General features: G+C 34.5%; 1 protein-coding gene across 1 annotated transcript in view; it reads right to left on the bottom strand.

Moving 5' to 3' along the window:
- The window catches only part of VWC2L (von Willebrand factor C domain containing 2 like), a 178,309-nt gene that overhangs the window by 137,636 nt on the left and 15,746 nt on the right, over window positions 1–24,927 (bottom strand). Inside the window, exon 3 of the mRNA XM_066345906.1 lies at window positions 13,505–13,634. Coding sequence (XP_066202003.1) covers window positions 13,505–13,634 — 130 coding nt within the window. The remainder of the gene's footprint in view (window positions 1–13,504; window positions 13,635–24,927) is intronic.

The raw sequence follows: 24,927 nt of genomic DNA, 5'->3' as shown, positions 1-24,927 counted from the left end.
GCTCATGCCAGAAAAGATATCAGTTAGCAAGTTGCCTTTGCCCCTGTCTTATGCCATATTTTGGATATCCTTTCCAGTAGCATAATTTGATTTCCAGAATGAAATAGTATGCCCTGTGAATAGTTTTTCTCCTTCTGCCCCATTACCAAGTCACATTTTCTAAATTTGTTTCATGTCTTTCATATTAAGTTCAGTGGATTTCTCCAAATCCTGACAAATCACATATTCAGTCAATATTCATGGCTTCCTTATAATCTTAAAAGTCCAATCCCTAGTTTTAGATGAAGTATATCATTAAGAATAATTTGGCTGAAGTATTACATTAAGTTTGCACTAACGTGACCACGTTACCTTAAGTAGTTAAGGCAATTCTTAGGAAACTGAAGCTTCAAATGTCTATGGCAAGATTTCAAGCAGTAAAGTATCAGACTGGACTTGGTTATCCCTTGGAATCAGCCTGTCTCTTCTAAATCACCTCAATACACCTTCCACCAACATAGCAATAAACTAAAATTAGGAAAGAAATCTTCTTATAAGGAACCCCCTTCCCAGCACACAATGCATCCTAGACTCGCCATATGGCAGACAGCTCTTCTCTATGAAATAGGAGACTAGGCTTTTCAAAGAGAGAATTAAAAATAACGCAAAGAATTAAATTTCTTATTTAATTTGAGCTCCTCCATAAGAACAATATGGGTGTTCATTTATTTATTCAAAACCCATATATTTACACCTACAATGTACTGTAGGTTGTAGGGATACAATAGTGAACAAAACGGATAAAATCTTTGCCTCAATGGAGTTTATACTTGTGTGTAGAAGGGAGACAAGCAACTAAATATTTAAAATCTGTCGCTCAGGTGACATTAGGCATGAAGGATAACGAAAAAGTAGGGAACAGGTAGTTTTGGGTGTTACCTCATAGCTCACTCAACCATAAGAGGATCAGAGTCCTGAGGCTGAGGTCCTAGGCTTCTGGTGGGGTCTGAGATAAGCAGGAAAAATTTAGTCCTAAGGGTCTCAGGTCCAACAGTGAGGGTGAGACTGTGACTGTTGGCTGGGGAGGTGTTAGGATCTTTTCAGGAATGCCCAGAGTTCTGGGTTCTTTCTTTACCTATGACTTAGGAAGGAGAGGACCAAGAGGTTCCTTCTTATCTGTAAGAAAGGGAATCTTGCCATCTGTGCCTCAGGGATGAGTATGTTAGAGACTCTTTCTCCAGACCTCTGAAACTTTGGAGGAAGATACCTTCATGTAGCCCCCCACCCCTCAGGGTCATCTTGCTCAGATGATTTTGAAGACATTCAACTTCAAAGAAGGTCAAGAAACAGTACTCACATTGCAACATTGTTTGGCTTTTGTCGGACTGCACAAGGTTTATGTTAATTAGAGGAGGTGAGAGGGTGCGGTGGTGGGACACAGCTTCCTCTAGACCTCCATCTCTGGAAAGCCTGTGCTTCTACATGGCAATGTTAGCATGAGGTGGACTGAGGACAACTCCTAATGTGTCTACATCAGAAAGGAGGTTTGGATGCAGCGAGACTCTGGGACTTAGTCTGTGACTTTATTGTCAGCAGTGACCCATGATTATTCGACTGCCTCTGAGAGTTATGTGGACATCTGAACATATGAGGAAGAATTTGGGGGTCACCATAGACTGGTGGCTTCACACTTCTGAGATCAATCAGTTTTATGGCTCCCCCTGGCTTAAGCTTCCTTTAGAGCAGGGGTGGGGACCTATGGCCGGCAAGCCAGATGTGGCTCTTTTGATGGCTGCATCTGGCTTACAGACAAATCTTTCATAAAAAACAAATAACGTTAAAAATATAAAACATTCTCATGTATTACAATCCATTCATTTCCTACCACTCATGTTCATGGTTGCGGGTGGCTGGAGCCAATCACAGCTGTCCTCCAGGACAACACCAAATTTTTATTGGATAATACATAACGTACTCAGGTCATTATATGGCTCTCAGGGAATTACATTTTAAAATATGTGGCGTTCATGGCTTTCTCAGCCAAAAAGGTTCCCGACCCCTGCTTTAGAGAGATGAGGTAATTTCTTGGAGTTCATGAATCTTGGCAAGACTGAATGCCTTGGCTTCCTAGTCAGACATCTTACTGAATTACCCCGAGAATACAATCCAGCTCCCAAAGAACCCGGTCATGCTACCAATTGCCCTGTTACTGCCATCCCTGGTCCACAGAGGTGTCTTATTAGAGATTACTGTATACAATTGTAGACGTCAGCTATAAAAACATAATTGAAGAGAGACTCAAGAGTAAGAAAGAAAGTGAGGTTAAGAATTAGAAATGCATGCTCAGTTCTGGGAGACAAATTTGGTACTTTGCCAAGCTAGTAGTTTTGAGCCCGATTACCCTGAGTTTATATGATGCTTAGGAAAAAGATAGTCAGTACAAGTGTACCTGTTATTCTTCCTCTGGTCTCTCAGGGGCCCTGAACATACACTGAACATTAAAGTACGATATAGCACTTGAAGGAGTGAGTGCAGCTCCCTAATGTGTTTGTTCCCATGGGAATAAATGTGTGCTTTGTGGAAGGACTGGACTTGCCAATCCAAATCTTTCTGTAAGGAGAGTACAGACCTAAGTTTCTCCTGTATGTAGCAGAGGAAACAAGGAAAAAGTTTACATTTTTGCATATGTTGGCCTTCCTTCATTTTGTAAAGGATCGGGTAGTCCTGATAATTCAAAAAGAGATGTGATTAGCAGGGAATAAATATGGCATGGACTTTCTTTGTGTCAACATTGTACAACGATGTTTTTGAAATCTAATTTGTTGATGAATTAGGAATCTTGTTGGTTTAAGACAACATAAATATCAATATTTTCTTTCATATTTTGGAGGTAGCTTTATGAAAGTAATAGGAAATTGTTTGTGGCTCATTAAAATAGCTATTTATAATTACTCTGTGGTGACATCTACTTTATATGAATATGATAATTCTGACCTTCAGTTATGGAGTCAATGAAATGCAACTTTGAAACTGCCTTGCATAGGATGTGCTTTCATCATGAATTATTTTAGGGGCTCTGCAGCAAATGGATATGTGCAGTTGCCAGAAAATTTTTCATCTTCAGGATGTTTGTTTTCAATGTCTGTGCTTCGTTTGTTACTAATTGTCTTCCTTAGATGAAGTGAGAAAACTATCAAATTAAGGTGAGACACTTGCATCCAATAATTCAAACTTCAAGGACTCATTTTGCAAAATAGCTCCATGAAAATATAAATGGCTATACTTAAGCAAATATTTTAGCAATTGTCCTAATAGATGCATAAAATGGGCAATGAGGTTTTTCTATATCATTTATAAAAAAATCTCATGTTAAGGAGTTGAAAGTCAAGTGGTAGAATTATTAGTTGGTTAATTAATTAATAATGTAACAAGAGATTATTGTCCAATTCCCAATAAGTAATACATCATTGATTATTTATTAACTTATAAATATAGTGAGAAAAATTTACATAATTCATTAAAAGAATTTTTTCTCTTTAAATAATAATTTTAAATCATAAAAAATAAACGTATCTGTTGTAGAAAATTTAGAAAAATATAGGCTAGTAAAGGGAAGAAACTAAAAATGATCTATTAGCCTACTGTTCAGAGTTAAATACTACTAACATTTTAAAGTATTTTCTTCCAGTTTTTTTATATACATATGACATGTGTTCTTTTTAACAAAAAACAAAACTAGATTATGTTGCCTCTGGCCTACTAGCTTATTTTAATAATATACTCTGAACATGCATTTCTTTTGTGGAAGATGTTTTTAATTCATTTCTATAATATTACTTATAATATTTTCTTAGCAGTCCATGTAGATATTCTACAGTTTTTTTTGAAATACCTTATTGTTGAATATTTAGGTGTTAGGTTTTCTAGGTTTTTACTACTATAAACAACTATGTAATAAATATCTCTGATTACACATCTTTATATGTAACTGATTATTTCTTTTTGATCGATTTTTAGAAGTGACATTGCTGGATTAAAGGTCTGCACACTATAATTGCCCTTCAGAGAGGATACATCAATTTATATTCTACCCTACTATGGGGTAGAATTGCCTGTTGTATTTTAACTTTCCAAATTAGACAGTCTTCTTTTAATTAATAAAGAAATATATAGAAAAAATTATGTTACCTAATTTGCATTTTAATTTTTCCTTTTATAAATTCTTTATTTACTTTTATGTTTAGGAAGATCATCCCTATTCTGAGAATAAGTTATTTTTTGCACTATTTATAATTTCATTTTTTTAGACTTAGATCTTGAGTCCAACTGAAATTTATGATTTATATAATGGCTGAGGCAAGAGTGTAAATTTACTTTACAAATGATTAACCTTTATAGTGTACTTTTAGAGTCATATTTTCTTTCATCAGATTCTTGAATGGCATCTTAATTGTATATTAAATTGTAACATAAATGTTGGTACCTTTTGATTTTCTTTTCTATAGATCTAATTATTTTTGTTCTACTATCACACTAAATTATTATATCTTTATGTTATTATTTTAACATATCTGGTAGATTGAACTTCCAATCTTACCAAGTACACTCTTTTTCATGTACATAAATTTTCCAACTTTTTTCAACTTAAGAAAAAAATTACATCACTTTTGAATATTTAATAAGATTTTCATGTAATTTATCACTAGAGAAATAGCGACCTAAGAAATTTGAGTTCTCACATTTAGAAATCTTGTATGTCTTCTCTTTTATTATTTTTAAAATAGACATTAATAAGGTTTTGTAATATGTAAGCATTCAAAACATATATCTGCCCAACATTCATAATTTATATACTTTTAATAAGTAGCCACTATCTGTTGACGCTAAGTAGATTTTTATCACACAATTTTGAGCAATGTGAAAGTAAAGTTTATAAATGTATTAGGAGATGAGGAAATAAAAGAAAGGTAAATGGAAGCTAATTAAATTACAATGCAATAAAATGTTTCATTGAGTTTTAAAGAAAGAAATTAGTTCTTTTTGTCTATCAACTAATAGCACATTTAAGGGGGAATGGAGAGATTGAGCAAAAAAGAAAAAATAGGAAGGAGCTCAGGGACATGCACAGGAGTAAGGTCATTGCTGGAGGAAGGGGAGTGGGTAGAGATAGAGGGTGGTAGGGGGTAAATGGTGAAGGTCAGAGATTTGACTTCAGGGGTGAACACACAATACAGTGTACAGATGATGTGTTGTAGAATTGTGCATCTGAAACCTGTAGAATTCTGTCAACCAGTGTCACCTCAATAAATTCAATAAAAATGAAAAAGAAATTTATAGTTATTTCTAGAAATTTTATGAATATATTTTATTAATCAGAAAACTGGAAATTTAACATAGAAAATGAGTCACATTGTTCATTTGTCATTTGCCACATGTGCAAGTAGAAGTGTTATTGCTGAGGTAAAAGATATATGCATTTTCATTTTGACATCTTGTCACATTTCCTCCTATGGGGGTTGTACTGATATATACATGTCCCAGCAATATGAAAGATTCTATTAAATTTCATTATATTTTGCCAATATGTGTATAAAAAATGGTATCAAATTTTTATTATTATTTTTGTAAGTGGTTTGAGGAATTTTTATATGTTTCATTTCTTGTGTAATGACTTTTGAGGTTTTTTTACCCATTTTAAAAATAAAGTAAGTTGTTGATCAATTTCCTTATTAATTTCTAATAGCTCTTTCTCTTACTTAAAATTTTTTTGTCTGCTTTTACATTTTTTTAAATTGTTTTTTAGATAGATGACACTGAGTCCTCTGGCTTCACCCAGTTGCACGGATAGAACCTGAAAACTTATCCCATCCAAGCAACACTGCAGTTACCCTCAGCTTTTAGTTTTATTACTATTTATTTTATGTTGAATTTACTCCTGGGCCATACATTTTTGTTCCTTCCATTTCTTTTGATATATCTTCTTCTGTGCAACTTCCTCATCTGGCTTGGGAACAATCTGCTCTTTTTCAGTAAGCATCATCTCAATGTGGCAAGAAGAGCTCATGTAAGGGTTAATCTCCTTCGCATCTTGGGAGCTTTGTCCACATGGATATGCTCAATGACCAGAAAATCTATATACATATAAACTCAGCATTACTCTCTGCATATTTAAGCCTATGCAGCAGAAATTCAGCAATCTTTTTGGGTCAGTGACCCTCTTTCCAGCCCCAGTGTTTGGCCTGAGCACACCTACCAACTCCACCATTGTAACAATGGAAGGACACACATTACTTCTCTAAAGTGACATCCTTCAGGTACTTGGTGGCTTTTTGAATATGCATACCCTTGATGGCCTGGGCAGTTTCATGTGTGTTCTTAAAGTGAACTCAAGGTCAGAACCTCTTGATTTGCATGATTTTGTGGGGTTTTCTGGGTTAAGTGAATAGCGAACCATTTTCAGAGGCCACCTACGGCTGTTTTCAGAAAGAGCTCTAATAGCTCTTTATAGATGAGAGAGATTAATCCTTTGGGATATAAGATTGATTTTTTTTTACCCAAAAGAATGATGTTTTGTTTTGTTATGTGGACATTTTTTTTTCTGTTTTTAAAATTTAGCCTTCTCAAGATTATAAAATCAAATTTTCATGTTTTTTCCTTGTACTCTTTTGGAAAACAGTTTAAATTTAAATCTGTGTTGAATTGATTTTATTTTATGAATTATAAGATAAGGTAGGAATTTTACATTATTTTTCAGACAACTATCTTGTTTGTCTTCTGCAAGTTATTTTTCTGCCACTGATTTAAAATATTTTATCTGTTATATATCATATTTTTGTTATTAGGTCTTTCTGTGAACTTTCTATTATATTCTATTGATCTCTCTGTACCATGTATCAATGCAACAATTTTATTATATATATGTATATACAAAGATCTGTACATTAATTTTGTATTCTACCTTACCAAATTCTTTTTATAATAGTTTATTCTATTTTTCTAAAGTTTTCAAGTTTTCCAAGTATATAGTCATATCATATGCCAATATAAATTTTATCTTCTTTACAATTTTTCTTCTCTGATTATTTTTTTCTAATTACATTAGCTAGTTCATATCTACTATCTCTCTGAAATTTTAAATAGTGGTTATCATTGTCTTATTACTAACTTGATCAAGAATGTATTCAGTGTTTACCTTAAACATATTCTCTCTTTTTGGCTTGAGGTAGATATATTTTATCTTGTAAAAATTATCCGTTTAACCTTATTTGATAAAGAGTTTTTGCCGATTTATGTCTGTTTTTTTGTTTGTTTGTTTTTTGGGTTTTTTTTTTGTATTTTTTTGAAGCTGGAAACGGGGAGGCAGTCAGACAGACACCCGCATGCGCCCGACCGGGATCCACCCGGCACGCCCACCAGGGGGCGATGCTCTGCCCATCCGGGGTGTCGCTCTGTCGCGACCAGAGCCACTCTAGTGCCTGGGGCAGAGGCCAAGGAGCCATCCCCAGTGCCCGGGTCATCTTTGCTCCAATGGAGCCTTGGCTGCGGGAGGGGAAGAGAGAGACAGAGAGGAAGGAGAGGGGGAGGGGTGGAGAAGCAGATGGGCGCCTCTCCTGTGTGCCCTGGCCGGGAATCGAACCCGGGACTCCACACGCCAGGCCGACGCTCTACCATTGAGCCAACCGGCCAGGGCCTATGTCTGTTTTTATGTATATATATATAGACATAATATGCTTTCTCTCTTCAATTTAGTAATAGAATAAATTATATTAAGATAGTTCCTAATTTTGAACTATTTTTGTAAACTCCACTTGGTCAGGATAAATAATTATATTAATTCACTACTAGATTCTGTTTGCTAACACAAATATACAATCCCTTTATCACAATCTCTGAAACCTTAATATTTTTTCATAACTTTGATGCCAAAACTCAGTTGCCATGAAAATCTAACCTGAGATGATGTGAGACTATGTTTATTCAGTCTCTGTAGTATAGTTATCATATATTTTGTAGAAATGTTCATGTGATTGATTGAAGAATGCTGCACTAGACCCACTGGCGATGTAATATAGGTAATATATTACACAATTTATGAACTTCATTTCTGCTGTACAATCCACAACCCAGGGCTTTAGATTGGGGGCTAAGTATTTTAATATAGTAGTTCTTCACTATTAATCATAAATGAGGTTGTCCTCTACTTTCTCTTTCTTAGTGCATTTTTTTTTCTTTTTGCTTTGTATCACTAATATACTCCAGAAAAAAACAAAAAGGAAACTTATGCTCTGTCTCTCCTCTGGAAAAGTTTAGGTAACATTATAGCTATCTTTTCTTTAAAGGATTGATATAAAATAAAAGTTTCTTGAAGAGTCATCCAATAAAGAGGCCCATGAAATAAAAAGTTAAAATTCTTTGCTTCTACTGCCTCTCTTCTGCTCTGTAATTACTCTTCCGATCACTGGGTCCCTGTTAAAAATACACTGTGTATTTTCCCAAAACTTTTGCTATACCATTTACAAAAATAACAGAAAAAGGTTTTGAAAAGTAAAAATTAATCCAGTTTATTAGTAAGGCTTAATAGTTTCATATCTTTTAAACATTTGCATTTTGTTTGTGAATTTCCTGCTTGTTTACTTTTCTTTTGTTTTTATTAACATCAGTTTATAGGAATTTGATGTTTTAAAGAAATTATCTCTCATTTTCCCTCCCTTAACCTTCTCATTTCTGCTCCCTGCAGGTGCTCATTGAGTCATTGTCAGTGTTCTGTTATGTATGCATTTAGCTCTTTTCCTATGTGCATAAATATCTAATATTTATTTAAAACTAAATATCAGTTAATAATAAAGTTATTTTAAATATATATCACCTAAAATGTATTATAGTTAAGATACATTATTATATTACGTATAAAATCATGTGTAGTCTATAATATACTCCTTGCTTATTTTACACAGCAATAAAAATGTCAGTAAGGTATTTTTAAAGACTGAAATCAATTTCATTACTCCATTGAAGGACTATTACATTTTGTCTTATCTTTTCACTCTAAAAATGCAGGGAAAATGTGGGACATGAATATGGGACAAAGTGTAAGTGATAAAATAGCCGACTTTAAGTAACATGAACATTGTGATAGAAATAACCTTCTTAAAAGTTGTTCCAACATCCACAGCCCTTAATACTTTTGTCAATTTGAGGTCCAATCAGTCTCAAATTATTATCAGTACAGCACTGATACCTCTAATTTCTATCTTCTTCCCTTGTGAGGTCAGGCAAATGGTCATATATTTCTTAGACATTTGATTTTCTTCTGTGCCTTTCCTTTTATACCCTTTGCTCACTTCCTTCCTCCCTATGGAATGGTTCTTCTCTTAATCAAGGAGCTCTTCGTACATTAGGAATATTAACAATTAAGTGCATCAAATCTTTTTTCCCAAGAACCTCTAGAAGGTGTTGGATGCCTCTAAGGCCCCCTCTTATTTGTGCACGGCCCAGCCCTTCACTGTCTTCTTTCCATTTGCCCTTTGGCTTGTCTGTTTCCTGCTTTACTTGTTTCCTGACTAGACCAGAGGAGAGATAGGCACATGGAATTCAATATTTGAACAGGGCTTATGACAACTTCAGTTTAGTTAGAAAGGATATAAAAATGCCTCACTTAGTGTGTATGGAGGATTTTGCAGGTGTTTCCTGTCTATTCCAATTCTTCATGAAGTGTCTTTTCCTTCAGAACCATGAATAATGATTGACTATGCATCCCAGTGAAAACATACTGGCTGATGAGATGAGAAAGATGCAGTCAGTCATTTGGATGCCCTAATAATCATATATTTCAATACTCAAACGTAGGATCAGTTACTGAATATTTGAAATATTTTAAAGATACTCCAATGTAGAATATTTTTAAGCAGATGTTGTGCTAATTTATTTTGTTTCCATATTAAAAAACAAATAAACCAAAACCCCATTAAAAGTATTCATTAATTGGGGCCGAAATATAGGCCAAAGATATACCATCTTGGGGAAAGATAAACCATATAGAAAAGTCATATTTGGGAAGCATTTGGATTACTAGCTCTTGCAGATGTCTGGTGGGGGAGAATAAGATGCTTAATAATATTTTTAGAAACAATAAATTCCTGTGTCAATCCCCCCATTTTCCCCAAATGAAAACAAACTCCTGGTTTGTGCGTGCCCAGCCACTCTCTTCTTTCCTTAATGTTTTTACTTTATTCAGACTAAATTAAGATGTTCTTATTTGGAGATAAACTAACTTTAATTGGATGGAGTATATATTTTGTGGCTTGGCTACATCCATTGATAACCACTGAAAATCTTGCTTGAGGTCATCATTGAGACCAGAAAATTAAAGGATTGTTTCTTTTTTTTGTAACATCCTTAAAAATTTATTAGAAGTATGTGTCTTTAAATTTATTCTTAAAAATGATATTATAGAGAATTAATATCACTGCTTATCTAGGGAGCATATTATCTTTCTCTTTATAATATTTTAAAAAATATTTGTATCTAAAGATAATTATATTCTCATTGGCAACTGCTGTTTTCTGGAAAACTACATGTCATTGTACTTCTTTGCTTTGTTTGCCTTTAAATAAACTGAGAAGAAAGATTTTAATATTAGCTGAATATTGTTTTAACGTTAGATATGGTAGATCCTATTGCTTTAAACTTTTACTTCCTATCTTTAATGCCTCTTGCTTTTGGTAAATTATAATTCAAGAAGGCAGAAAAAATTTAGCATGCAAAAGGAAACTTTTTGGCAGCCAAGATAATCAGCATTTATGCAAACTGAAAATTTTCAATATTTATGAAGATTTTTAAAATGTTAGAAATGTTGTAGGACTGTTTACAAAACAAGAATAATGCCTCTACCTTGAATCTACAGAGTAGATTTTTATCTTTTTTTAATGTAAGAAAATAGCACACTTTAAACATAGTTTATGTTATAATGGACAAATTGGTTTTGTCATATAGAATGAGATAGGTTTATTGTTTGAAAATTTAAGAAGTTGTTCCAGTTACATGTTGTGATAATAAACATCTATTTCCCCCTACTTTTTAAATACATGGGTCATCTGTTTCTGTTTTCTGGGCTAGCTTTCCAATGAGAGCAGCCTGTTGTCGCAATAAAAATATTTGTAACACTGTTTGTCATAAGGATTCTCTAGTGGCCCTTAATATGCTCTTCTTTTGACAATGATTATTCTTTACCTTGGGACATAAATGACTAATTCTGGAATTGAATAATAAAAAAGATAATATAATTTATAGTGCGATAAGGTAGTGTTTCTACTGATTCTAAGTTAGGTTCATTTCTCTTATTTAAAAAAGTAAAAGATTGCTTGAAAATGGCAAAAGGGAACAGAAGTGGTTGCTTTATACTGCTTCGTGATCAAAAATTGGAAAAAACTTTACTAATATATCTTGTTCTATCAACATATGTTCTTCAGGAATATTACTGGATTACTAATTCATTAACAGATTAACTGAACAATTAAAGTCCATTCATTATATGTTTTTATACAACAAAGTCTTCATTTGAAGACAAATCCCTACCCTGGCACATAATACAGAGAAATAAGATCATCTTGGGTGACATCAAATTAAGTGTGACTAGCTTGTAGTGGTTGATTTAACATTTGACATAGAAATTAACTCTGGATATATTATAGGCTTTGATGTGAGGTAGCTAGGATGATGTGCAGGTGCATATGCAAAACTTGTATTTTAAATGTATGGTCTCATGTGCTTTAATTCTGTGAGTACTGTATATTCAGACAAGAGTTTTTAACTGTAAGCATAATTTTGTTTACCCTAAGTGTGAAAGCAAAGCCAACCAGGGCCACTTAGGGAAGAGAGGATCCTCAAGAACCCATTTAGACAGTTGCTTCTAGAAAAAACAAAACAAAACAGTGTTCCTTCAAAGATGTGTCAATCCTATTTTTAAAGATTGATTAGGTAGCTGATTTTTTCTTCCTTCTGTCCTTGGAGAAAATGAAAAATAACAGGTCCCCTTCCACTTTAGACTAACCATTCATATACTTCATGACAGTTAGGTTTCCCGTGAGCTTTCTCTTCTCCAGGACAAATTATGCTAACTCCTTTAGTCTGTCCTCATAGGTCCTATTTTCCAACCATTAAATCATCTTTTGGTTCTCCCTGTATCTTTTCCAATTTCTTGAAAATCTTTTAAAAAATATATAAAGTCTTACATTTTACATCTTTGCCTATCTTTGATAGATTAGAACTTCAGGACTATATCTATTTCCACAGTCTAAGCCAGAGAGATGGTCACTGCGACACAGGTCAGTTGGGTAGGAGGGATAAGAAGAACAACAGAAGCAGGTGAGCAGTTATATATTGAACTCAATGCGGTTTATACAATCAGAAAGAGTAAAGACTGTGTCTGGAAAAATGTCATAGGATTCGTGACAAGTCCTTTGAGAGGATACCAAAATATAAAAATACTATAAAAACAAGCAGAGCTGCTTTTGAGTTTTCTTTAACTAAATAACCTGATAGCTCTCTTTACTAATGACAATTCTGCCAAGTTAAAGATTAGTATGTGAACTCACATCACGCAAAATTCCGTACAAAAGAAGTAGTATGTAGAGGAAGATGAGCACTGTTAACTTAACTTAAGAAAGGGTGTAGGGATTTGGCATCAGTGACCTCAGCTTTATTAAAAGCTAGAACCACTTTTTCAAGGAGATATTAATGCAAAGAGGGGACGTTCATGGAGTGTTACCTAGCAAAGCTTAATTTCTGGTAAAATATGACCAGTAGAAAGAGTATGATGTTGGCTTGTTGACGTGCAATTGTGGTTCAGTCGCACTGCATTGTCTTCTTTGCGGCATCACCTTGACTTGGGGTGATTAGCATACTGGAATCCTTTCTACCTCTTCATTCCATGGGGGCCAAAAGAAAGCCATCATCTTCTAAAACAAATTCCCTTCTACTGCAATTGCTATGAGAGCAAGATTCCATTTTAATGAAAACCTAGAATAAAAGTCCTAAGCTTTCTAGTCTTTTCTTACTTCAACTTAAGTGCATTAATAATCGAAATTTGCATTTCTTTGATAACTTTAAACCTGAAGTCTTATCTATGCCAAAAGCAAAATACTTGGCAATTATCCTCTCTCTTCTGGGTTATGCACTACGAAATGAGGTCAACTGCTTCACAGCTGCCGGAAGACAGAAATTCAGTCACTACGAAAAGGTGGTACGTACACTTTCCAATATCCTCCTTATAAATCAACAATCAATAGTAGGCATCACAACAAAGTCAGCTTATAAGAGCTTTAGTTCCCCAGATGGAAAGCTTTCTGATTCACCCTTGCCAGTTTATTTCACTTTAGAATGGGATAAGAATATAAAAATTGGCCACACCCATTTTGAAACACCATAGGCAGGTCTTGAAGGGCTCTTGCATTGAATGGTGTGCATTGGTGAAGTATCTGTATTTTGCACTAACCCCTCTTTGAAAGCTAATGCAGTATGGTCTTACCATTTTTGCAGACAGGACAACATTGTTCTGGTTCATAGACTGGGTTGACACACTCAGGAACTGCGCAGTCTGCTACAACACAGTGAACTTCATTGCTGGGCTCACAGCGACACCATTCACATGGAGAGGGCTAGGAACAAATCTAAAATTAGCCCCTTTTCTCCTATAACTTAATACTTGCACATTCAAATGCTGTCAGAAGACAAAACATTAGTGTTTATATCGGTTTTACTATATTAACTCCATTTCCCACGAGTATGATCATTCTTCCCCAGTAGAAGGCAACCTGGATGTCCACGTCATGGTAGGTTGCCATATGTAGCTCAAGTTGCCTTGAGCAACGGGGTGCTCATGTATGACTTTCCCTGTCTATGTTCCTACTTTCCAAAGAAATTTTTGGGCAACTAGCATGTCACCTCCTGCTTTGGTTTCCAGATGTGCTGATTGTTCTGCCTTCCTCTGGTAAAGAGGAATGAGAATGGAACATGTGAAATAAGTCTTTTTGCCATTTGTCATTTTCCTTCCTAAGAAAATTACTGAGAAAGAAGAAAATGGCAAATGGCCATTCTTATTCTTTGTTACGAACTCCTTTTTTCAAGCTAACTCAGGATCTAAATGGTATTTTTTTTTCAATGAGAATGTTACAGGAGATTGCGTTTGGGATCCAAACATCCAGGTACTGCCTCTTGAAAGATTTAGTGAATACCTTGAATCTTGCCTGCTTGCTTTCATGAATGACCTAAAATCCATTGACTTAAAAAGCCACTCTTTGAGAGTCAAAGACTTTAAATATAGAAGTAAAAAGTTATTAACTTAGGGGGAAAAATAAATTGAATGTAAATTGTAATTGAAAAAGAAAAGAAAAAAAAAATCAGAAAGCAATTTTTTGGATTCAAAGTACTTACCGACCAAGAGCGAGTTGAAGATTCTATTTCCTTTCAGAAACTGCCTACACCACAAATAATCTCAAGCTGTGGCCACTCTATGACTTTCACAGTCTTTACAAGTTCTAGCCTTCTTTTTTCATATTTCAAGGGTTTAGAATTCTAGAAGGACAACTTGAAGGTCTTGGAAGTTACACAGGTCTATACTTCTCCAATTAAGTCTTTTGTTTCCATATAATTCTGCCTCCAACCTTAGGCCACAGCCCCTCCCTTCCAGATTGTATTAGTTGAAGCCCTTTTTTGCCTTTGCCTCAGTGACTACTGTCCATAACCACTGTCAGCTCTTGTTCCTTCTTGAACCTGAAAATTTGGGTAATATCAGTGATCCCAAACTCAGGCAGTCTGGAGGGGTGGGAAATCTTTTAACTATATATATATTTCCATTGATTTTATATTTGCTTTCTGCTTGAAGAATGGTAATCCAGTTTTCAATTAATTATTTTACTTTCAAATTTAGTAGGAATAAGAGAAGTGGCCATAGAATCTGTGAGAAAAGTATTGCTATTTCTAATCAAGGTTAATAAGTTTGCTGAAGGGTAGAGTTAAGCTCTTTACTATATGTATGGTGAGTTGTGTTATGTATTTCAGAAGAATGTATTAGATTGTCTAAGTACATGAAGGAAAACCTTGCTACCACAGCATATTATTTGATGGAGAAAATGTTTAACGAGGAAGCAGTGGGAGACATGGAAATTCTTGCTGCTATTCTGGTCCATTGTGATATCTTACATCCCTAAGCAAAATTGTCAGAAGGCATCCCCTTTCCTTGGTTAATTGCAAAGAAGTGGTTTTGCATAGCCTTCTAAAAGTACAGCAAGAACTTGGCCTGCATTTCTTGCTAATATGAGAAAAAAAGGAGCTGCTATTATCATTGCTTCCACACCCTGCCCTCCCACAGCTGTGACCATTTATTCTTGCTGGTCCTTGCTGAAGGAGGTGCTGATCTGTGCAACTTTAGTGAGCTGATTCTGGTGTTAAATTTACAGCAAAATGGTGGGATCTTGATAACATGATACGAAGCGAAATAAGTAAATCAGAAAAAACCAGGAACTGTATTATTCCATACGTAGGTGGGACATAATAGTGAAACTAAGAGACATTGATAAGAGTGTGGTGATTACGGGGGGAGGGGGGAATGGGAGAGGGAAAGGGGGTGGGGAGGGGCACAAAGAAAACAAGATAGAAGGTGACAGAGGACAATCTGACTTTGGGTGGTGGGTATGCAACATAATTGAACGACAAGATAACCTGGACTTGTTATCTTTGAATATATGTATCCTGATTTATTGATGTCACCCCATTCAAAAAAATAAAATTATTAAAAAAAAAAATTCCCAAAGACCCTCTAAAGGTTCCCGTGCAAGTGTTGACCTCAAAGTAACTATGGTCTTTGAGAAAGATTTGGTAGACTATATGATTCCCAACACAGACTGGTAAAGAATACCATTCTAATTCAAATGTTTTTGAGCATTATTAAATTCTGGGTACAAGGTCAAGCAATTTACCTCTATCAACTTACTTATTTCTTGTAGTTACTCTGTGAAAGAAGATTTGTTATTTCTCCATCTCACAGATGAGGATACAGGCTGACAGGTTCAGTGGCTTTCCCAGGCACTAGAGGCAGTAGGAGGCAGAGGCAGGATTTGGATCTAGGTAGTCTAATCGCAATACCGTACAGCTATGTGGATAGCAAGAATTGATATTCTCTGCACTCTCATCTGAATAGTTTATTTTTCAGTGATTTGTACACTTCTTCATGCAGATCAAATCCTCAAGAATAACCATTAGCAACTAAATAATTGATTTTTAGACAATAGATATTTCCTGCTAAGAAGGCGATTTCACTAAGTGGGGTAGTAAATGAATAACGAGGTTATTATGGAGCCACAGAGCTTTTTGACCTTCTGCAGCTGTGAATTAGGAGAAATTTATAGTAGGCTGAAGTTAGGCTGCCATGAGGCTCACGTTCTTGAAGTTTGACGTCTTCCAGCCTTGAAGCCTTATAGTCACACTCGTGTGTGTCTGAGAAAAGTACTACTGGTCCTGGGGCATCTGCCTGAAGTCAGTGGGGGCTAAATGTGTGTGTCCTGGAAGCCTGAGTAACAGCTTTGAGTAACAGCAAGGGTACAAGGCTTCCTAATAAAAGTAGACTTGTTTTTAATTTATTTTAATGCCTGGGTTTTTGAAGAATTTTGAATAATAAAAAACATTAATTAGGAAAATAAAAATGTCACCCTAGCCATTAACATCTTTCTAATTTTCCCTGAATCTGGCTTTATTCATATGCCATATTCATATGTTCCTTCCTGACCCACAATCTCTTCTCTGAAAGATGTGATATTTTTTTCTTTTCACTCAATTTTTTTTCAAATCATGTTTCTGTTTCAGTCTATTTCTTCTCATTTTAAGCCTTCACATGCCTCCCTCTTCTTCCTCTTAACAGTCCATCAAACTGAACCCACTGACTTCCCGCTGTAGACCCTCTGTCCCTTGCCATCCTCTTTTAAAAGCTCACCAGTTCGGACACCATTGTTTTCTTGCCCAACTTGACTTCCTTCAATGGCCTGATTTCCCCTGCACTTCTGAAAACACATTGCTTATCCACTGAGAAGTTTCCTAGCAGATGTCAGTATTCTACTTTGATATCAAGTTCACATTTGAGACACCCTCCCCACAAAACAGCATAATACCCTAAAAGGTTGGTGCTTTGACTAAATCTTTATATCTTAAGCACTGAGCTGGTTACAGATTTCATTTTATCAGGCTCTTCAATATAAAAACTATAGATGAAATCTAAAATGTCCCTGTAAAACTACAGATTAAACAATAAATCTATCCTTAGAGTATGCAAAAATAAGAACTTGGGAAAAGTTATCCTTACTAGCTTTATGCAGAGGCACATGTGTAATTATGTCTAGTACATGGCTTTAGTCAGCTAGAGATTTGGTAAGATGATTAAATGATACCATTCTGAAATTTTATATGAAGCAAATCTTTCTCTAAGAAATGTCAAAGAATATTTTACTTTCACAAAAGCTCTGGAAAATAAGTAACATTCATTGTATATACCTTTACAGAAACCTTAATTAAAATTAGATTTAGTGGTCAAGTTAATTTGTTACTGTATGTATATATTTGATGATTTGAGTATAAGTCTGTTATGAATCACTACACCTTCAGCTTAGTGTCTTGAATATCTAATATGGGGCCCTGTTTAAGCAGAAACCTTGCTTTTATCTGTAGCTCCTGTTATCACTGAATATATTTGCATGACAAATCCAAATGTTGTCCCAGCTGCCCCCAATTTTCAAAGTTTGTTTTTATAATATATAATTAATAGAGTAAAAAGAGGTTCTTTCTTAAATATTGATTTAGGTGACTGGAATCCAAAATTTTCCCTTGGTATTAGAATGGAAACATGGCAATACATATTACATATTTTCAAAGTGGTTGACTTCTAAAGACCTTGAAGCTAAAATTCCAATGTGATTTTTGAGGATTCTTAGTAAACTGGAGGAGAGGTACAGAATCCTGGAAACTGTTGTATGCTCCATTATGTTTTTTTTTTTTTTTTTTTTTAAATTTATGTATAGGGACACTTTTATTTTTTTAATTTATTTATTCATTTTAGAGAGGAGAGGGAGATACAGAGAGAGAGAGAGAGAGAGAGAGAGATGAGAGACAGAGAGAGAGAAGGGGGGAGGAGTTGGAAGCATCAACTCCCATATGTGCCTTGACCAGGAAAGCCCAGAGTTTCAAACCGGCGACCTCAGCACTTCCAGGTTGACGCTTTATCCACTGCGCCACCACAGGTCAGGCCTCCATTATGTTTTAAAATGGAAAAAGTAGAATGAGAACCAGTAACTTAATTACTGGAATAAATGACTAACTCTTGAAAATTGTCAAAAATGTTCTTTATAAAAAATTTGGAAACTACCACAGAGTTATTAGAACATGTTTTTCTAGACTGGTCACATAGAATTTTCCAAATGTTTATTAAAAATGCACATTTAATTTGTATTTTGTATCCACACTGAGGAAAGCCTGCATGTTTGGTCCATAGTACATCATGGCATCGTTATTTATGTGGTAAACATTACTGACATTGTTTGTAGAGTGCCCAGGAGAAAATGATAACAATCCATAAGATTTATTATATGAATTCAAACCTAAAAGTGACAAGGGTCGTAGTAGCATTGCTTCCTATTTTAATTTGGTGAAGTTTAAAATAACATTATTCATATAAGGTGAGGAACTCTAAATTAGGAAAAATATTTCACTTATTGATAGTTGGCTTTGTTTGGTTAGTTGTGGTATTGTGGTTAAAAGCAAGTTCTCTGTAACTCTATAATTATGGTACTTGAGTTCTAGTCTTTTTGTGTGTGTATGAGAGAGAGGAGGGGAGATAGTGAGACTCTCATTTTTGTCCTAAACAGGATCCACTTGGCAACGCCATCTAAGGCTGATGCTCAAGTACTAAGCTATTTTAAGTGCCTGAGGCTGATGCACTCCATTAGAGCTATCCTCAGTACCCAGGACCATGCTCAAACCAATTGAGCCACTAGCTGTAGGAGGGGAAGAGATAGAGAATGGGGGAGAGAAAGTGGAGAAGAAGTACATGTTCACTTCTCCTGTGCATTTTGACCAGGGATCAAACCCAGGGCATTCATATGTCAGACCAACACTCTATCCATTGAGCCACTGGCTAGGGAGAGCTTTAATATTAAATGCTTACTTAGTAGCTGGGAATCTTGGGGAAATTACATAACCTTTCTTAATCTATAAAATGGGAATAACAGTATTACAAACTTCACAGTGTTACTGTGAGGCACCACAATAATTTACATAAATAGAAATATGTAAAGCATATTCTAACCATCATCATCATCATGTGATGGCTTTCTGAAAAAATTCAAAAAGTATAAATTTGGAAGCATAAGACTATTTAAAAAAGAATATTTAGGTTATATCTCTTATTCAAAGTATAATCTGATTTCAGAGGTGGTTATAATAAAATTTTATGAACTTGGTTTGGTGGGGAAGTATTTATGAATTAATAGAATGAATTATGCCAGGAACACATTGAAATTATTAGAAGACTCAAGATAAAGAATAATTACAAATTGTTAAAATGACCATTAAAAATCACTCAGAAAAAAAAAAAAGCAACAAACTCACTTTATTTTCCTGCAGTCTCATCATTTAAATGTCAACTCCAATGCCCTCTCTCTCCAGGGAGGTCTGTCCCAACTCTCCTCCATCATCACCTGGTCACGTGGTCCATTCAGAGCTTTCATCAGTTCATGAAATTATCTTAGACATTTGTTTATACTTTATTTTTATCTGTCTTCCTTATAGATAATTAACTTCTTATATAGTATATTGTTCATTGCTATATTCTCAGCACTAAGAAGAGGTACTAACACATGATACTCAATAAATTGTTGTTAACAGATGCATAATCACTTATGCATATTTATGTTTTCTTATTTGTTAAAACCGTATTTCTGGGCAGCTTCATCTGTGTTCAGGGCACTTTAGGGAGAAAGGTTTCTGACTATAAGTCAGGAAATAACTATTTGAGTTTTAATATTATGGCAGTGAACATAAACCCACTCTCTAAAGGCAATTTGACTTTAATAATATCTATCGTGTGGATCACAAGGTAAGACAATCTTCAAGCACTCCATTGACTAGACTATCTAGTCGATGATTGTAGACTTTTATTGCACTAGAAAATACTATGTAACTTAATTTAGGACTAGAATACATGCAGAGGAGTTGCTAGAGAGTCTGAAGAAAGCTAGCTCATTTTGTAATGTGTGTCAAGTTTAGAGGTTTCTTTATTAAACAGGATTACTTTAGCATACTATAAAATACTTTTTAGAAAAAAGCCCTGATTTTAAACATGTCTATTTTCCTAAAGGACAGGTTAGTATGCAAAGTCTTACCTAACACATTCTGCATATTCTGAGAAACAAAACTTGATTTCTAAAAAGCGTTCTGTGAATATTGTTGATGGCTGATGGAAGGAATACATAAATAAACAAGATATAGCCAAGTTTTAGCATGCTGATGGTATCAATGACTTGCTTTCTGATCATGGGATATGAGGTTTTGGATACCACATGCTTTAATTCTTTGATAATTGGCAAAAGTTACCGAAAAGAAGATAACTGATTGCTTTAGCAAAAACTTTCAATTAAACAACTATGTAAAGTCTGATCTCTACCAAGGAAAAGATTCTGCTTTAAGAAGCATTCTTCTTTTGGAGGTAATTTATGGCATAAATTTCATCACTTTATGAAACAAATCTCATTACTTTCAAACTGTATGAGAAATTTGGAAGACAGTATTTCAAAGTTGCTGATGCCTGTCAGGAATCTCACTGTTCACTTCATTAAAATATACATTAAATTATAGAGTACAAGGATATTTAGCATTCACTGCCACTCTAGTAGCCAGTATTTTGCATGTGTCTGGTGTCACCTAATAACCAATGAATCCAATGGGCTTTAGCAGAAATTCACCATCATCTGAGAGAAAGACCCATCACATTACTGATTAAAATGCTCCTCAGTGTCCTATGGCTAATGGGACTGTGTTGACCTCTTCAGTGATCTGCCCTATCGATTGGAGTATATTTGAAATACTGAGGTTGTAAGTCTTATAAAATTATGAACACAGAGCTGGAACTTCTTTAAGAACTTCTTTAATATTGTTAAAGCAAATAAAATATCAGATGCATAAATTTTTTTATAACCATCTCTGCTGATCAGAAATGTGTATGCTGATTATCATTTGAGTAACAAGTAAACAGTGGTTGTTCTGGCTATTTTTAAAAAGTTGATATTTTGATATTAGATTCTGGAATGTCTAGGTGTCTGTCAAAAACCACTTCAAATTTGTTAAAAACACAAACATTTTAACCAAGTGATTGTAAAAAGTGCACACAGCTTTACCTATAGAGATATGATAAACTAAGTAGGTAATAAACCAGAATTCAGAAATAAAATATAAAAATTTAAATTATTTATTAAGTGTATATTATATACATGATCATGTATACTATAAACACAGTCATGTATGTAAGGTAAAGCAAGATAAATTACATAGCTAGCTTGCCTTCAATAAATGACAATCTAAAAGACAATAATCACAATCCAGATATTTATAAGAGTAAGTTTTAATGTACTAAAACAAATGATTTTTTATAAAAACAACTGATGATGTGCTATTATAATGGAAGACAGGGTTATTGGAGTGAATCTTACTTTGCAATTACTCCAAGCTAATGTAAGACTCAAGAATATTGCAAAAATAGTTGATGAAATGTCCAATATAAAATTATTAATTAAAAGTACAAAAAAGTTGCCTCATTCCTGCAAATTCTTCACTATACTTGCAACACAACAGTGACATTATACTCATGGCTTACTTTTCCTCCCTAAAAGTATTTTTCCTGAAAAGTATTTAAATAGACTTTGGCATGTGAGTGATAGGCAGGCAACTCTACAATTATATAGGGACTATTCTGATAAACTGAAGCTCTACTAAACCCATATTTTTCTGAATCTTTTCAAGGAGTCTTATGACAGTAAAATGCGACTTTTTCTGAAATATGAAGAATAGCATACAGAAAAGAAGGTATAGATAAAAAAGAATGTAAGCAAGAATATCTTGTTTCTTAAGTTATAATCACAGATGTATTTATTTTAAGTAGGCAAGTATACTTATCAAGGACATATCAACTCATATTTAAGAGGGGGGAAAATGATTTTTTTTTTAGCCTCTAAGATCTTAGGAGAACCCAATGGAATTGACAAAGGCTTAAGGATTCAAGATAAAGATTTGTATAAAGTATCACATCTGCACTTGTGAAATAGCTTAGAAAAGCAGCAGCCTCTAGTCCTTCACTGATAAGCTGGATTGACAGTTGACTTTGGTACAAGAAAGGCCCTTGACAATGAATCGAGTATTTTCAGGAGAGCCTATATGTTTCCATGCGAGGGATACTCCACTTATCACCCATTTATGTGGAAGGGAAAACGTGAGTAACAGTTTAACTTCATAACTTTATTGTTGACACTGAAAAAGACAGATTGTTGATATCACTTAAAAAGCTAAATCATCTATAATAGCATTAAAACAAGGCCATGTGTGGGTGGGGGAGAATACGTCACCATTAGAATTCTACTACCTGAAAGAATTATGTAAGAGACAAATGCACTATTCTATGGGAAACATTAAAAGGAGGTGATAGCAGAAAAGAGAGAGGGCCATAACTCAGCCTGCTAGCTTTACCTGATGACACTGACTTCAGGGCTTTCCAATGTCTAGGAGAGATAGGAGTTATAGGCCTGGTACAACCAAATCTATTTGTATTTTTTTAAAGTATTTATCTATTTTTTTAAAGATTTTACTTATTCATTTTAGAGAGAGGAGACAGAGAGAGAGAGAAAAGGGAGGGAGGAACAGAAAGCATCAACTCCCATATGTGCCTTGACCAGGGAAGCCCGGGGTTTTGAACCAGCAACCTCAGTGTTCCAGGTCGATGCTTTTACCCACTGCGCTACCGCAGGTCAGGCTCTATTTGTATTGGGACTGCCAATCAGACTATTGCTAAGACATCTCTCTTTGCCACTGTTTCAGTATTTCTCTGGGCTAAAATTTTCTAAAAGTTGAAATCTTCATTTTCTATTTGCTGGTAATGTTCTCTTACGTATTATGAACAGGGAGTAATTAATAATTAATAAAATAAAGTGCTTTATACATGCTAATATTAAAATATATTAATTTTCAACTTTAAGTCCAAAAAGCAATTTTCTACTAAATTTTAGACTTCATTATTTGATGCTTACTTAATCCATAGCTTATCTCATTCCACAAAATATATTGAGATGGCTTATGGGCAATAGATGAAAATATATTTTAATTTTAAAAAATCTTAACTGAATCATCTCTTGATAATCCTTTCAACTTTAGTGTGCACTGTTATGAAAGGTACAGCAAACACAGTCAGTTTTGAAACTATGTATAAAATTTGTAAATGTAGGATTTGTGTATGAAATAAGCACATTTGGAGCTCAAGTCCTTCAGTCAAACACTGTTGCTTTTCCTTGGACAGATTATTTAAAACACTTGAACCTGGTTTCCTCATTTGCAAGACAGAGGTAATAATAACATAACACTAACAGGATTCTAATTTCCTCACTTGATTCTTCTGAGACTAAAAGGAACTTTTAAACTATATGAACTTGTAAATGTGCTAAATGACTGCCATCGTCATCAGAGCTTTCAACTTGAACACTGTTTCTTTTCTTTATTTCCCTTTGTATGTTAGCAATGGTTATGCGTTTCTCAAGGAAGTTATATATTTATCATAAATTATTTTTCTGAAACAATGGCATAATCATTTCCATTATGAATAAAGTATTGAATTTATAAAGAATATATTGTTTAGAATTTTGAAAACAATCTGGGTTTCATCTCTAAATTATAGCAGTGTTTGTATTCAGATCGTGGTTAGACTGAGAATGACATTGGACAACATTTTTTAGATAGTTAATTAGATTCTTATTAACAAATATTAAACTTTAATCTTCAGTCAGATTGGTGCCACACCAGATTTTTCTTTTTTTTTTTTTCTTTTTTTTTGACAGGGTAATTTGAGTTCACAGTTTTTGCAGTCTTGATTTAAATACCTTCTAGTTTCAGTGTGAATGTCCTGGAGTGTCATTAATAATAGGAAAATTCTCTGCAATTGTCCTTTTTCTCTCTAATGAAGCTTTCTAAATCTCAGCAGTCCAAGGTTTGCTAGTTTAGCAGGATTTTCTTTTTAATGTAGGGGGAAAATTAAACTTCTACTGAACAATTTAATTTTTTCCCTGTCATATTTAGGAAAGGGAAATAAAACTGATACACAATAAAAATAAGTGCAGTTTCAGAGAGCTCTGGCTCTCCTCTCACTAGAAAGAAAGATGACTTCATTTGGTAACTACTGGAAGGTTTTACAGTTGACTATGGAATTTCTAACTCTGCAACAATTATTCTCAAGGTTTCGTGTTTACTGTTGTTTTAAATCTGTATTTCACTGATGGAGGAATTGGAAAAAATAAAAGTCCAAAACCTAAATTTACAAAAAATATTCCTAGCCAATTCTCACCGCATTCGGAATGAGGGTTTTGTTTGTCTAATGGATGGGAATGTGCTTTTTGGATGTGTACTTCTTTATGGCCATGGGAGTTTCTAAAATGAGACAAATTGAGCCCTGCGAAATTGGAGCAGGGAAAGGATTTTCCTCGTGTTAGCAATCTACTACATTTCCTCCAGAAAGATACGGGACTTAGCATGAAATATCTGAGTTACAGTTGAACACGTATTCCAGAATATAGGACACGGACATGGTAAAACGGAAAATAAGCCACCTCTACCAGGTTGTGCATAACATTCCAGTGAACTTATGGAAGCTGGTCGGTG

This window comes from Saccopteryx leptura, chromosome 7 (assembly GCF_036850995.1).
Source record: "Saccopteryx leptura isolate mSacLep1 chromosome 7, mSacLep1_pri_phased_curated, whole genome shotgun sequence".
Taxonomy (NCBI): Eukaryota; Metazoa; Chordata; class Mammalia; order Chiroptera; family Emballonuridae; genus Saccopteryx; species Saccopteryx leptura.
Note: the sequence above shows the minus strand (reverse complement) of the source record. Positions and strands in the feature narration are given on the sequence as shown.